This window comes from Phalaenopsis equestris, unplaced genomic scaffold (genome assembly GCF_001263595.1).
Source record: "Phalaenopsis equestris unplaced genomic scaffold, ASM126359v1 Scaffold000002, whole genome shotgun sequence".
Lineage (NCBI taxonomy): Eukaryota > Viridiplantae > Streptophyta > Magnoliopsida > Asparagales > Orchidaceae > Phalaenopsis > Phalaenopsis equestris.
The window spans coordinates 12,923,692-12,941,337 of record NW_018164444.1 but is presented as its reverse complement, the minus strand read 5'-3'; the positions used below and the strand labels follow the sequence as shown (position 1 = coordinate 12,941,337).

The following is a 17,646-nucleotide window of genomic DNA, read 5'->3' as shown; positions in this document are numbered from 1 at the left end:
CCATGAGCTTTCCATCCTTCATGTCTATCTCTGAAAATAAGATACCGCTTAAAATGACTGTCACATTATCATCTTGACGCCCTCCTTGTCAACTTTGTGTCTGGCACCATATGTTCAAATGAAGGGAGATTGAGTAGATGATTTTAAGCGTTAATGGGAAATTTTTATAGTGAAGATTAACTTTTTGATGCATAATTTAGCAAGTTTTTAGTGCAATGCATACAGATTGTCATTTTTTGTCAGTCAAATCAAGCAATTATTAGATTTATGATAAACTCACTGATTTCCATCTTTAACACGAAAATTTTTTGGTGATTGGATTTCATCAATTGTTAGAATAACTGCTCTTGCTTGGTATCCCTCTAATAAGAGATAATCAATTGGAGGATAAGTGAAAGCTTTTACATTCCTTATAGCGATTTTCCACTAAGGTGCTGTTTTATTTGGGAGCTATATTTGGATATAAACCAAGTCACTGAAGGATTAATAAGCTTGTTGTGGCAAGTTCGGTAAAGCATTTGCTCAAAATATATCTTTTTATATTTGAAATGTTGAGTTGGCATATATGTTTTAACTTTCCATTTACATAAGTTTACGTTAGTTGGAATTCTTGATTCGCAAGATTTCTTGTTCTACTGTTTGAATTGAAATCCATGAAAACCAAAATATATTTCAGTTGGGTAGAAGAAATATTCCCCTTATACTGAGGTTGTAAAATCGGATTGTTTGAGTTATGAATATTTCTTCAATCAGGCTCTGATAATGATTTTTTTTTTATTTGAAGAATTTTAAAATGAATATAAAATGATGTAGATATTCTATGATTGTAATCGAGATTCTAGGATTAAATCTTATTCCAATTTCTCTTGATGTTTGAATGATTTGACCTATTTTTTTATTTTTGATCGATTGATATTACATTATTGTAGCCATGTTTGAAGCTATCATGCTTTTTCTATTATTTGAGTTCTATCCACTTAATTAAACTTGGATGGCAATCATTTCCAAGATCAAAGCCATCCTTTTCCTATAGCATCTTTAAAACTAGGGTCATGCTTGATTTCAAGAATTTATGAGATCATTTGGTTATTTATCAAATGCATCAAAATCTTTATAATGGATGTCCCTAATTGCATAAGAAGATAATGACAATTTCAAAGTTTGAGGGTTTCTGATGACTTGGAATTAAATACATGGGTAATTGATGATATCTTCAATATATTGAACTTTTTTTTATTAGTGAAACATACGAGTAAACCTAGTTTTTAAAAGGCTTTTTATGGGGATATTTTTAAAAGGTTTCAAGGATTGTTAAGAGTAATAACAAACTTAGAAAATTGTTGATTAGCGTAGATATTTTTGATATATTTATGATTGAAACTTTCTTATGACACTTGATTAGATCTTTTTGATGAAAAAGGGTGAGAACGTCCTGATTAAAGGTTTGAGATGTTAACTATTTAATAGAGATGATTTTAGATTATTTGGACTTGTGTTTAGGAAGTTTCAATCAAGCCTCATTGATAGGCGCCAATTGCTCAGCTTAAAATAGCAATAATTTTGGTTTTAGGATTATATAAAATATATCTTCTTTAGCTTAATGTGGATGGTGGATGTAATGGTGATAAACCCAATCAATATATCATTCTTTTTTCGTCTCGATTTATCATGGACCCTATTCTACATAGTGAAGGTAGTCGATCCAGTATAAAAAAAAATCTTATTAATAGTCATGGGATGCATCAATAAAAGGGACATCATAGACATGAGATAAATGTGCGTCTAAGAGAATTATGCCAATCTTAGCTAACTGAGAGTTTTGTGCTTTGTCAAATGCACTTTTATGATTTATCATTCATGGGATTTAGAGTATTGAGGAGTTTCTGAGCTCTTGATTATATCTATAATTTAATAGTGTTATTTTTTAATGAGGCATCTATTTGGAGAGCCCTAGTCATAATTTTACATTTTTATTTGATTATTTGGCAGTAAAATTATTTAGTCAAAAAAGATGGGCCCCATTCTTGCACAAGAATTTTGTGAGTGGTCATAAAAATATGTCCAATATGACATTGGCTATTTGTAAACTTATTTTAATCTTAAATTTGTCACTGTTGGTAAACTAATATGGATTGGAAGGGCTGTGTACTCTTAATTAAAGTGGTAGAATTCGCTTAGATAGTTTTATATTTCATAATTTTTCTAGACTTTCATGGTTTTATTGAAAAGTAAGATTGAAATGATTTAATTGGGGATTTTTAGGGCAATGTGAAAGTACGATCCCATTTGATTAAATTTTTTTGGCAATGCGACCATTGTTGGGATGCATTACTTGAAGCTTTTTTATTTTTAATTGAAATCTTTATTTTCAGAGAGAACTTTGATTGTGATGTGCAATGATCATCTTTCTTAAGGGTATTTACTTTTAGAGAGAACTTTGTTGCATTGGTCCTTGCCATATCTAATTGCTTTCATGTGGAGGATTGCGTAAAATTTGCTTAGTTGGATATTTATTAGGGAGTATATTAACTCTACCCTCATATGTTGTATGTAGGGGATTATGCTTTAAATGTTAGAACTTATTATTATACTTTATAGGCATGGTACCAAGAGTTTTTACTTTGAAAGCTTCTTTATTCTTTTTTTTGGTAATAGATATTGAAGGTCGAATACTGATGGAAGACAATATTTTAGTGATGGTCAAGTATCTAATTCTTGGTTCAAAATGATGAGATTTTTGTATTTCATCTTGAGAGGAGAATTTAAATCATTTTTTGAAGTAATTTTTTTTACTGCAATTTTTATGACATGGCGTATAAGTCTTGCTAAGTGGGACTTATAGCCGTCTTAGAAGGCAGGTTGGTTCACTTGAAAAGATAATATGATATGAGGTTCAAATTTATATTCAAGTGTTTGTGAATTTTCCAAAAAAAAAAAGATTACTCTCTTTTTAAATTGTATGCTAGCTTATTGGAGTGAGGTAAATTTGATTTCAATCTTTTATAGTTTTGCAACATTCTTTAACATTAAGTTCTAATATAGAGCACATATGTCAAAGCACATCATCAAAAACAACAAAAACAAGCCTTTATCCCATTAAGTGGGGCCGACTACTTGAATTTTTTTTTTCATTGTGTTCTATTGAGTGTCATATTTAATTTAATTCTAATAAATTAGGTTAATACTTTTACAATACGCCTAAGCTTTTTAGGCCCGCCTCTACCTTTCTTAATACAAGTCATATCTAAAACAACTATTCTCCTAACTGGGTCATAAGATGGTCAATGTTAAATGTGACCAAACCATCTAAAGTTACTCTCTAATCTTGTTTGCCACTTGAGCTACTTTAACCATTTCATGGATATATCATTTCGTGTTTTGTCTCTTGTAAAGCTACTCATCCACTTTAGCATTCTCTTCTCATCAACACTTAATTTTTTGCTTCTCATTTATCAGCCAACATTTTGCACCATAAAGCACTGCATGTCTCACGACCATATTATGAAATTTTCCTTTAAGTGATACTTTTCTATCACACAGTAGGTCAAATACATTCCTCCACTTAAACCATCCAATCTTAAATTCTACTAATAACATCCCCAACTCTATCGCCATCACATTGAACAATAGATTCGAGATATCTAAATGTTTACTTCTTTTAATGACTTAATCACCCATTATTACAACCTGCCACTAAATCTACTACTATTAAAATTATATTCCATGTATTTAGTATTAGTTCTACTCGAACGAAAGTCTTTAGACTCTAAAATTGACCTATATAATTTAGGTTTTTTCTCAACTCTCTCTAGTTGTATCCATAAAAATGATATCATCAGTGAAAAGCATGCACCAAGGTACATCATGCTGTAAATGTCCAGTAAGAACATCCATTTCTAAAGCAAAAAAGATATGGTCTTAAAATTGATCCTCTAATAAAGGAAAATACTAGTTGGTCAATCCTCCTTATATTTGAACACAAATAATAATTCTAGAATACATATCTTTAATGGCTTAAATATAAGTAATTTCAACAAATTTATTTTCTAGAGCTCTCCAAAGTACTTCTCTTGGAACTTTATTATAAGTTTTTTTCTAAATCAACAAAAATCATATGTAGATCATTCTTGTTCTCTCTATAATTTTTCATCAAATCTCTAAATAAATGTATAGCATTCATGGTGAACTTGCTTGCCATGAGTCTAAACTATTTTTGAGAAACTTTTATATCATGTCATAACCGATGTTCAATTATTCTTTCCCATAACTTTAATGATGCACATCAATTTAATTCTTCTGTAATTTGCTCACTTTTGTGCATCACTTTTACTCTTAAAATAGGGAACCTAATTATATACTCTTTCTTAAATTATTAGTCATCTTTTTTGTTTTGAAAATAATATTATAATATTTAATAAGACAATTTCCAAATCTCCTATACATTTTCACTTCTAATAGAATGCCATTAGGTCCTATTTTTTCACATTTTATTTTCTTTGAATGCTCCTCAACTTCTGTTTTACTAATGCGAGGTAGAAATAAAAAAAATGTTATTATTATGATATTAAGATTACTAAAGTCAATCATATTTTCAATATCTTCATTGAAAAGTTTAATAAAATATTTTATCCTCTTATGTGAATGTTTTCATCATGGACAAATATTTTTTTGTATTCATACCTCTGCGAAATGAATATATCCGTGATAGGGTTGGTGTAGCTTCAGTGACGGACAAAATTAGAGAGTCGTCTTGGATTGTTTGGTCACATTAAACGTCGACCATTTGATGATCCGATTAAGAGCGTAAATATTTTAGATTTGACTGTGTTAAGAGAGGCAGAGGTAGACCTAGAAAGACTTGGGCATATCGTATAAAAAAATAATTTTAATTTATTAGAATTAAATGAAAATATGACACTCAATAGGACGCAATGGAGAAAAAGGATTCATGTAGCCGACCCCACTGTGCGATAAAGGTTTGTTGTTGTTGTTGTTGTATTCTTAATACACTTTAGCTGAATTAAATCATTATTTTTTTTTCTCTTTGCTTGACTAGTTTATAAATATATCTTTCACATCTTCAATATATATTTTATTATGAAGATCACTAAAAGTAAAATTTTTAGCATTACAAATTGTTATCTTAGACTTTCTATAAGTTGTCTTATATATATTTCGATTCTCTAAATCATTTTTTATAATAAATTTTTTTATTTTTTCTGGCACATTATTATTCTACTACAAATTATTTTTATTCATGAAAGTTTTTTTCTTTTATTTTTCCAAACACATCTTTTTCAACTCTTTTAATACTAATTATTTTATTGTATATAGTATTGTTGATTTATGAATATCTCAAATCTTATGATCTTGAGGTTTTCTCATAAAAATCATTTAATTTATGTCTTTTAAATGCTCCCGTCTAATTTTATGATAATACTTTATTATATTTTTCATTTTCCAATCTTTCATTTTAAAATCTAAAATTAATAATTGATGTTGGGTACTTAAACTTTGACTTGGTATGACATTAGAATCTTTATAATATTGATGATATATTTTTCTCATAAGAAAATTGATTTGTATTTTATTAAATCTATTTTTATAAGTGATAATATGCTCATCTCTTTTTTTAAATAAAATATTAACTATAATAAGATTATAAGTTAAAATAAAATTCAATATGACTTAAAATTCTTCCTTAGAAATTCTAAAAACATATTCATTATGAATAATTCAAAAAACTTTTATCACCCTTCCAACATGTTCATTTAAGTCTTCTTCAATAAAAATTCTTTATACAAGAGATATCTTTTGTATTAATTTTTATGGTTAATTCTTTTTTTTTTAACATATATTCAAACCTACTTGAGGAGCATAAAGACTTGCAACGTTAAGAATTGTAGTATCAACCATAATCTTTAGAATTATAATTCTATATACAATTCAACAATTTTAAAATTATTTTTCAAACTTTTATCTATAATTATATATATTTGATTTCTAGTACAACTTCTACCTTAATAGTATTTAAAATCGAAACTATCAATCTCCTTAGTTTTTTATCTAACCCATTTAATTCTCGAATAAATAAGATATTTATCTTCCTATGAAATATAATATCGACTAGTTCTATTAATTTATCTTTGACAGTACCTATATTTCAAGTTCTTATTCTAATATTAGCTCACTCTCTGCCTATATTTGTCCATAATGTGAGAACTCTTGTTTATATAACACTATACTCGGGTGTCGGTGTATTAGTTCTTGCATATTTTTAACTGTATTCAGGTCATATATCACATCGATTTCAGGGGACATACTAACTTTCACACAATAATTTAAAGGATTCATGTTATAATTTTTTGATAAAATTTTTTACGTTGACTATCTATTACCTAACTTAACACTCCACTTTTCACATTTCAAACTTGGGACCCGACAATGGTTGTGCTATGTGTGAGAGCACATATGTACAAAATTAGTTCTCCCTCTCCCTCTTATTAGTAAAGACAATGTTGAACACAATGATCTGCATCATGATAATTTTAGTGGAAGCATTATGAGTGAAGATGCTTTAAGGAATAAGGTATTGCAAATACTTTTTTCTAGATGTTGTCATAATAAAACATTCATCATTCTGTTGCCAACACTAAGCTATAAGAAAGGTGAAGTCCTTTGTTTTTTGTTGTTGTTTTTCTTGTTTTATTTGGTGGTGCATCCTTGGCTTTATGCATTATTTATTTGTCCTTCTGCAATTATTTTTTTGTGCTTTTGTAATTGTTGTTAATTACCTTTGATGTACTCATATCATTATTCTATCATAAGATTTTTATTTGTATGGCCACATGGATTGAGGGCTCTAAATAGAACGGTTGAAGCTTGATCTATCAATTGGGTAATTAAGGAATCTCGATGATTTTGATTGCATGAGACTAGGATATAGTCAATAGATTGAGTCATTTGGACATGATAACGCTGAGTCCTTCCTTATTGGCATGTTTGACACTAATTAAGCAGTAGCCGAATTGGTGTTATCCCATTAACCTAGGTGTCTCTAGAACCTAATTAGGTTGAGTTTGGCCAAGGTTAAATTTAGCTAGGTATATTTTATGCCTTGATGATCATCTTTAGACAATATATAGAGGGAAAAAGACAACTCAAAGATGAACCCAAAAAAGGGTTTGAATTATAAAGAGAAAACCAAGCAACCATGACTCCCACAGGTAAGAGTTAAAAGAGGCGAGAATGAATTCATATAATCCGGGAGAAGGGTGATGCTCTGAGTCATAGATGAAGGTTAATAAGAGAATTATATGCATGTTTATAAAAAATGCTTATTGTTGCTTCAGATGTATTCGGCTCACGAGTAGCTATCAACACATAAAAATTTACATAAATATAAACACACACGTTCACAAATACATTCATGCATACATCTATATATAAATAGAGCATTAAACAAAAAATAGACTAGAAGTAAGGAAATTACAAACCAGACTTTATTTATATGAAAATATATTAAACGTAATCGTTAAATTATACTGGTATTAGAGAAATTGTTTTACTGATTAGAAAGAGCACACAATAAGACTTCTAAAAACATGCTTATTACAATGATACAAAAGATCTCAATATATAGCTGAAATCGGACTTCAAAATATTACCAAAATAATTAGTAAACTGATACTTACAAAATAAGAAAACATCTAATAAAAAAAGCATAAGTTTTGGAGAGAAAATCCCTTTTTTTTGCTAGCTTAGAGACTACTTAACGGCTATTCAGAGAATATACTATCTACTTTTATTAGTGGAGTTAATAATACATGACTAAGAGAATTACTAACAGGTTTCATGATAAAATTTTGCAATTATGGGTTATTGTCTGTTCTTGTATGAGCTTTGATTAGATGGGCTTGGATCACTAATGTTTATTCATATTTGGGTCTCCAACTAATTCTATTTTTATAGAACATGTTATTGTCACTGTTAGCAGTAAAATTGGATATTGGAACACTTTGAAGGACCGCTCTTGATAACTTCGAAGTATTCTTTTTTTTATTTTCTATAGGGAGAGAGTAATTCATTTTTAATCCTTCATGGATTTGCTTATAATGAAATTCAGAATTTTCATTCTTAATTAGGATAACTGTGTCTTGATATGATCTAATGATGATTTTTTTTTTGGCATAATTTTGTTTTCAATTTTAATTTGAAAGCATCATTTACTTAGAAATTGTCTCTACAAACATAACTGATTAAAAAAAACTTTTAATATATCATAACTTTATTTATGCACCATGACAAACAAAAAAAAAAGAGAGTAAAAAAATACCCCTAAATAAGCTGGTTCAGTTTGATTACCCTCATCTTGAGTGATATCTCCAGCCATGCAATGTATTTTTTTTTTTTTTTGGTTAATTTGGAAAGGATGTCAAGTTCTACCCTAAAATAGTTTTACTAATGAAAGAATCATGTTTGTTATTTTTTATTTATTACATCTTTAGCAATTATGAGCATCCTCGAATATTTTTTATATTTGACTAAGAAAATGGTCCTTATCAAATTTATTGAGATTTTACTCTACAATTTTATTGAAAAATATTATTTTGCTTAGAATGGAATTAGTCTTTATTCTTTGTATTGATTGATTTTATAAATGACAATATATAAAATAGGCTAGTCAAATTTATTATTGTATAAAATTTCAACATATATTAGCTTGGATAAAGATTTTTCATAATTAATTCAATTGAAATATGCTCATATAAAAATTGACTAATGACAAAAAAAATTATATTTTAAAATGTATATTGTAATTATAAATAAGCTTGATTAATGAGAAAAAAAAATCATATTTTAATTGCCTCAAAATTCTCTCCCTATTTTCTCTTTCTTGGGAAATCACGTCAAGAGCCTACTGGATTCATTAGTCTCCCTGCAAGTACTTAAGTGGCAATTGGAACCCAACAAATTCTTGTTGGCGAAAGAATCAACTCAGAAGGCCTAAGCTCTCTAAGCACTTGAAGTTCATCCATCAAAGGAGTTTGACAGGTTTAGGTCTGTTTTGGAGCAGAGGAATCACTGAACGACAGCAATTTGTGATCATCATTTAGAGTGTAATTGTAGCATTCTTGAAGAAAAAGGAGAGCATTCCAGACCAAATTTTTCAATCCGTTTTTTTAAATTGCTTGATCCAAAATTCTTGAACAAGAACTCGAGTCTAGGATTTTTAATCCTTTGGGTTTCCATCTTTTTGGATGTTATTTTGAAAACAACAAATAGAACTGTAGAGGTAGTGAAGGAGCCAAGCGTGAATAATGTTTGAGAGTGAAGAGGAAGTCTCTTTGCATTGTCTGACATGTTCGATACTTTGTGGAATATGGGGTTGCAATGAACCTGTAAATGGGGCTAAATAAGAATTAATTTGAACGTAACATTTCTCTATTCTTTTTTCCTCCTTGCCTTATTTACCCATTGCAGTATATCTATCTATCTATCTATCTATCTATATATATATATATCCGCTTCATTGCTGGTCTGGAATTGCATATTTTATGCTTCTTGCTAAACTGTGGTGCATTTTACGTTAATGAAAATTTTGGCGTTTTTATAATTATTGATTATATTATGTCATTTATTTTTTGCTTCAGTAGCTCTTTAAAATGTGTGGCACTTTAAACTCTTGATCTAGATTGTACATACAGGCCAATGACGTGGAACTACTAAAATAAACCATTTTTATTTAATTAGATTGCATGCTATCTAAATCTGACTAATTCACGAGGAAATCATTATTTCCTTACAACGTTCATTAGTTTCTTCTTGTTGTGCGAAGAGCATTCTTTGTTATGCTCCGGCTAATGTCATCCTAAATACCTCTGTAAAGTTGAGTTTGCTATACAAAATAAACTTTCTTATATAAAGAATACTTTGTGGTGCAGAGAAATTAGTCAGGGCCAACAAGCAATTTGATGCTGTGCTTGCCCTTGAGGTATGTAGTGTCTAGGGGTGAGGATTCTGTTTTTTATTTATTTGTGGAGAGATTTTTAGCCTTTAGTTGACACTTTATATTGAACTTCCTTTAAATTATTTTGAAAAATTTACATACGTAGCACAAAATACTTCCTTTAAATTATATTGGAAATTTTACAGATGTAGCACATAATACTTATGTATTTATATATCTCATACCTAAACTTTCATTTTTACATACATAGCACTTTGGTTCGTTAAAGTGATAATAGTGCTATTTTTAACTTATATAAAGTGTATAAAAGATCACCGTGATAATAGTATTATTTTTTATGTCATGTTAAAGATGTGAGAGCTATGTGTGTAACCGTGAGAGTTTAGGTGTGAGATATGTAAATACATGAGAATTATGTTCTATGCATGTAAATGCGCATATTATTTTTTGAAATGGTTAATGGCACGTAATTCATTCCCTATTGAATACAGCAATATTTGTTGTCAGAATCGCTGAACATAGTAATAATTACAGGTAATTGAGCATGTCGCTGATTCCTCTGATTTTTGTGAGTCACTTTCAGCTTTAATTGCTCCCGGAGGAGCCACTGTGATCTCTACGATCAACCGCTCTGTGAGAGCATATGCTACTGCAATTGTTGCTGCAGAATACCTCCTTAATTGGGTATGATGAAATTACCAGAAGCACAAAGTTTAATTTAGACTTAAATCTAGCCTATATGCCTGTTAGGATTTCATTCATAGTTGTGCTTAAACTACTAGGAGGTTATTCTTTTTTTGTCAAAGGTCTCATCACATTTTTACGTACAATCTATTGTTTTCTAGACTGATTCATTGCTGTATATTTTCAAGAATATTTGTAAAGTTTTTAGGTGAAGCAATTGTTAGTTTCAACTTGACTTTCTGAAATAATATGGGTTTTTTTAATATTATAAACTTTAGTGCAGGCATGTTTAAACCATTCATGAGTTACTCTTGATTCTTGAATAGCTGTTTGGAGTGAACTTTGGATATTATAATCTCTCTCTCTCTTTTTCTTAATTGAACACCTTCATGTATGCTTGCACGGGGCGGGAAACTTAAAATCTGGTGATTCTGCGTTTGATACCTTTGGGAAAATATCTCATGGCTCTAGCACAGCATGTATCAGATGTGTGTGCATGCGCGCACGCGCATGTGTGATAGAGATAGAGAGAGAGAGAGAGAGAAAGAGAGAGAGATTACACAAAATGTTTGTGCCGTCAAAAAATTTATTTGAACTTATGTTTTCTCAAAAAACCCAGTTCCATAAACATCAAACTTCAATGAGCAACTAATATAGAGGCGTACATTATTATAAAACATGCATATTTTTGTTTGGCATTATTTGAATTTATTTCTTCTTCTCTTATAATGGCAGCTTCCAAGAGGAACTCATCAATGGTCCAAATTTCTCACTCCAGAGGAACTTGTGCTGATTCTACAAAGAGCCTCAATCTCGGTAAATTCTCTTACACTTCAATCTACTCATCATGTTTCTTTTATTCTTCCCTTTCTTGATTCTTTGATACTTATTTGTTCTACATAGTTTATGCATTTATTTTATATATTTTATTGTTCATGTCCAAAAGTCTATTCTCTATTGTACATGTTATTTCAATTGTCCTTCTGATGTAATCATTTCTTAATCTATTCTTCTATAGTTTGGCTTTACCTTTATTATAAATTTTTTTTTATTTTGCCAAGCTAATTTTTTGCTTATTTATTGGATATATATTCGAGTGCGTTAACGATTTAAATACATGATTTACAAAAAGGCAGCTCTTTAAATAGCACAAATACAAAAGAAAATAAATACCTCTTGCCTCTTACCCATATATTCCGTATCATACTCTTATTTTTTGTCATTTTGCTTTACATTTCAATATTTGTGCATTATTGTTTTTATAACTGGGTTTTGTAATCTGTGCTTAGGTGGAAGAAATGGCAGGGTTTGTTTACAATCCTTTGACTGGAGAGTGGTCTTTGTCAGACGACACCAGCGTCAATTTCATTGCATTTGGAGTTAAGGGAACTTCTCTAACCATTTAATTTAACTAATTGGTCCCTTTGAGATAAATGTTTTTTTTTTCTTCTTTTCATTGTACTCTATAATAACTTTTGTATTTTATTTGGTTCTTAAATGCACCATTGCCATTTTATTTCTTCTATTTATTTAATGTTAAAGTGATTTTGTTCAAAAGTTTAATTTTTTTTTTCTTTGGCTGGTCCAAGATTATTGTGATTTTTAAATGTTGATAAATTCATATTATTAGAAATTAAATACATTTGTAGTTTAACATATTGAATGCATTAGTTATTTTAGTTGGTGAAATGTTAGGCATAAAACTAGATTTTATTGAAGGGTTCTTACATATTGCATGCTCAATTTTTATAATATTCATGTTTGGTAAGATGCAAAAGTTTTGTGAAAATTGGTGGCATTTAATATCCATGTAGCTATTATTTTGTTGTTGATATTCAATAATCTTATATTTGAGGGCTATGTAAAAAAGTTAAGTTCAATGATTTAATTAAAGGAAGAATAGTTATTTCATTCTGCTAGAAAATTTCCCTTTTATCTATATAAACTTGTACATCTAAACGTATCATAATGTTAGAAAAATAAATTTAATTTTTTTTTATTTCAAGATTGAATCAGTATGCTTATAAATTTCCATTATATGGAAATCTACTAGTTTGGTTAAAAGATTCCAATTGCAGTGTAAACTTATATTGTATTTGGAATTTATTTCATTGTTCATATTTAATTTATTTAAAATTTATTGGATTTGAGCAAATTTCAAATGCACAGCTTCATGTAGAGTACCGTCAGACCTTGCTGACCTTGCTTTCCAACGCACGTCGTTGGCCGCTTGTTTGCTGACTCCGCCTATAATTGCCGGCCATTCGCCACCCATCCACCTGCCACCTTCTTTTTGTCGCTAGCAACCATCTCCTGCACCTTTACAGGGTAACGAAACATATTAAAATATCAAAGATCTCTTTAATATTAGCTCTAAATTAGCTCTAAACAAACTCATATCAAAATATCAAAAATATGCATGATTTTAAAAAGTGATATTTTTTTATGTAGTTTGTTGGATTCAATTTTGTCCGTCACTCCCAAAAATTATTATAAAATGACAATTATACCCTTCTATGCAATTGGTTGGAGATGGTTAACTGAAAATGACCGATTAATATATAGTTATGAAAGCCGCTTACAGTTCCTATAAAATAAAATTTACTAAGTTACTAGCCCTTCAAAGCAAGTTGGTACCCTAAAATCCTTTATGATCACTAGAGGACAATATGATTTTATTTATAGACAAAAATAAAATATAAAATAATAATAGTCGTTAGCATTTGTGTAACAAAAAAAAAAAAAAAAGCCTCTCATTTGCGAGAAAGAAAGGCAACACATGAAAAATAAAAATAAAAATAAAAATAATGGCCAAGTCACATAAAAGAAAAAAAATAAAAATGATTAGTTTTTTTTTTCTTTTGCGAAAAGATAAGGGCCACGCCAAGTATACATTAAAAGAAAATGAAGATTTACAACTCGAGGACTCAAATTAAAACTCACGGGAAAATAAATAAAGCACAAAAAGTTATAAAAAAAAACATAAACTCTAAACAAAATAGGAGTAGGAGCACACCCTAAAAAGAAAACCCAACAGTAACATAAACATCCAACAACAACAAATAGCTATAAATAATAACAAAAGAGAAAAAACCCCATCAACAACATTTGGAATAATCTTCATAGTCATCATCAACATCAACATAAATAACAACATTCAACTCCAAGAATAATAGCATGAAACAGGAAGAGACCACATAAAAAGATAATCCTTTGAAAGTAAAAAAAAAAAAAAAAAAATCCAAAAACAACAACCCGACGAGATCTAGAAAAAATAAACTAACAAACCAAAAAATCAAAACAACAAAACAATAGAAACAATGAGACTGCCATAAGAAAAACACAAACTTTATAAAATACAAAACAGGGCTCAGAACATACCTGCAAAAAAACATCAAAATTTTGTCCTGGTCTTTGAATATATTCAAATCTAAACGATTTTAAATATTAAAAAATAATTAAATTTTAATAAATGGTTGGAATTCATCAAAGTTTACATTAATCTCAAACTAAATAAAAAAATCAATCATGTATCTGTACTTACCAAACAAATACAGGATTATCCAACCACAAAAAAAAAAAAACATAATCAAATACCAAATACATATAATCAGCTAACAACCACATGAAAACGAGGAGAAAGCCCCACACAAGCCAAAACATAAACAAAAATAGATAAAGAAAAAAATCACATTAAAAACCCAACACAATTGCATAATCTAAACCAAACAAAAGAAACATCATGAAGTAAGGATGAAGAACAAAAAAAGAGTAACCATCCGAAATAGATGAAGCTACCAAAACATCTAAAAAACTCAAAAACAAACATTAAATTTTCATTGTTATTTTTTAATTAAAAGTTATAAAACAAAAAAAGGTTGAATTTAAGGAAAGACAAAAACATTTAAAAAATGAAACCAATCTTAAACAAAAATAAAAATCAACATGCTAACAAAAAAACAGACAATCAAATAATATCTAACCATCAAAAAACAACCTCATAAACATGAAATAAAATAATAAATCTACAACATCAACATGCAACAACAATTGTTACACCAAAAAATAACCATAGAAATAAGAGTGATAATCTAACAAGCTAAAATAGAAACCAACCAGGTAAATGAATAACCTCTTTCAAAACTAACCATAAAAAAAGAACGACCATAAAAGAAAATACAAAAATACAGACATAACACCAAATAACAAAAATAAGAAAGTAACATAGTCAAACCAAAATCCTCAACATGTAACAAATAGGAAGAACAGAAAGAAATCAAATCAACCAATACAAAAAGGCTGATCAAAATTGTAAGAAAACTCAAACACCATAACAATAATTTCATCCAAGTTTATAAATGAATTAAAATTAAAAAACAATTGAATTTTATTTAAGGAAAATGAAAACAACAAAGCTAAATTAAATCTCTTAAAAATGAAAGTAATAAGATATAAAGCCTCCTACAACCAAATCAAAGATAAAAAACTATGAAACTCAATAACAAACTCATGAATATTTCTCTTTTCATTTTATGCTTTTTTTTAAAAATCATCCAATAAATAATATGAACAATTAAATCCATAGAGTAAAGCTATTATTGAAGATTTTAGAGTTTCTCTCAAACCAATTGTAATAGACAGTAATTTGTAAAACAAGAATATAAATTTTTTTTCTTAACTTTACAAGAAATATTATCAAAGTGATAAAGTACTTGAAATATTTTAAAGGGTGTATTAAAGAAATCATCATTATGAATACGTTTATTAAGAGAATAATAAGAGAAAGACCATTCAAAAAATAGATGTTTATGATTTTCAATGTTATTAAAACACATAACATAGATTATTAATATTAATACCTCTTAAGATAGGAATATCAACAATTTTCAAATCATTATGTATGATCTTCCAATAATTGAAAATAAATTTAATAAATAAACATTTAAACAATATAAATTTAAACCAATCAACACATGTGAAAGATTCATATAAAATGAAATTAGCAAACACATGACAATAAATATTATTTTTATTCCAAAGACAAGAAAAATCATGAGATATGTGAATACTATCAATAACATTGATACAAAAATCAAAAGCATTAACAACTTCAGTATTAAAAGGAATATTAAACCAGGAGAAAATAATATCAAATACTCTTTTAAAGACAAACCATTAAACCAAGGATCATAAAAAAAGAATAAATGACAATTACTAAAAATTTTAAAAGTTAAATAAAGTTTTATCCTTTTAGAAATGCTAACTAAATCTTTTCAAAAAGGGCATTGTACATGATGAAAATAGAACCAAAGAGAATCATAATAATTAAAACACCATTTGGATAAAACAGAATTAGAATTATAAAATTTTCAAAAGTTTTCAGATTCACACGTAATATTTATGGTACTAAACAAAGGAGCTCAAGAATAACATAATGATGACATAATAAATTTGTCCCAAGTAATAATATGAAGATTTTATCAAGTCTCATTATTATGAAGAAAATTTATATTATAAAAGTGATTTTTTATGGTACTAAAGAAAGGAGCTCGAGACTAACATAATGATGGCATAATAACTTTGTCCCAAGTAACAATATGAAGATTTTATCAAGTCTCATTATTATAAAGAAAATTCCATATTATAAAAGTGATTTTTTCCTCAATCATTTATGTAAAACTGTAAAATAAAATTAATAATAAAGATATTTATAAATGGTGAATTTAATAAACCGAAGCTTACTAATAGTAGATGGAATTTTTTTCCTTCTAACCTTTATTAGTAAATAAATGAATACAAGAAATAATAACATTAAAATGTTTAATGGTGATACCCAGGTAATTCTAGGATAAATGTTTAAAGACAAAACCACATAAAGATGAGAGAATCCATTGATTTAGAAAAGGAAAAAGCTGATTTAGAAAAAAATTAATGTAAAGTTTGGAAGCTTTACTAAAAGTATCTAAAATATTATCAAAGAAACTAATAAAATGAATATCAACTATATCAAAAATCAATATATCATGCAGAATGGCGAGTTTTCTGGCGTATGAGCTTCTCCCAAGCTAGGATGAAGCTTTCATAGCCCTTTATGCCGAGTCCAATGGAGTTTGCCAGAGAGAAGAGAGTTCAGTGGAGAAAAGGAGTTCACCGGAGAAAAGGAATTCGCCAGAGAAAAGGAGGGAGGAAGATGAAGAAGAATTTGGAAGACCCACCCCCTTGGTCTTTCTCCTTGAGGAAGATGAGGAGCCTTCCTTAAAACTTTGCTTCAGGAAGCTCTCTCCTAAAGAAACTCCAAGTTCTCCTCCCTTGCTCCAAGTACCAGCCCTTAGGGCTAAGAGAACTAAGCAGAAGAAGGCAGAAGAAAGATTCCTAGCCAAGCTTCAAGCCCCCTACTAGCTTTCCCTCTAATTTTTACCATGATTAATCTCTTGGGAAGCTTCTAAAAATAGTCAGAAGGTGGCATGATTGCCTCACTTTTTGCCTCTCCCATGTAATCTCCCCATGCCCAATGAGATCTCAAATTTCAGCTACATGGAGAGAAGTGCCGGGATAAAAAGAAAAAACTCAAAAAATTAAAAAATTTTGCATCTAGAAACTAGACTGGCACCTAAATGTTTGGACTTGGGTCTTCGCCCTGACCCCTACTTTCTTGCTGCTTGGGCAAAGAATGTTTCTGAGGCTCTTAAACATCCAGAATTGGAACCTAGGTGCCAGTAGGCTGGCGCCTACTTTCCCATGCATCTTGAAAAACCTCTATAATGCATTTGTGGGCGCCTAAGCACCGATTTAGCCTAAAATCCTAATTTTTGCATAGATTGTCCGACGGAGGGTTTCTTCGATCCTAATTTATGAGGGCTTATGTATGACTAAAATATATACTTGTAACATAAAAAATGAGTATTTTGATCAGTTATTTTTCGTGGAAATCGTCACCAACAGTCATCTTGGACCACGATGTAGGTATGATGTTTCAAAACCTAATTTTTACC

General features: G+C 29.1%; 1 protein-coding gene across 1 annotated transcript in view; it reads left to right on the top strand.

Annotated features, from left to right (window-relative positions):
• Positions 1-12,179, top strand: part of LOC110017992 (ubiquinone biosynthesis O-methyltransferase, mitochondrial) — a 30,767-nt gene extending 18,588 nt beyond the window's left edge. The window contains exons 6-9 of the mRNA XM_020715193.1: positions 9,945-9,994; positions 10,505-10,654; positions 11,390-11,470; positions 11,944-12,179. Coding sequence (XP_020570852.1) covers positions 9,945-9,994; positions 10,505-10,654; positions 11,390-11,470; positions 11,944-12,060 — 398 coding nt within the window. The 3' untranslated portion in view covers positions 12,061-12,179. The remainder of the gene's footprint in view (positions 1-9,944; positions 9,995-10,504; positions 10,655-11,389; positions 11,471-11,943) is intronic.
• Positions 12,180-17,646: the final 5,467 nt, after the last annotated feature.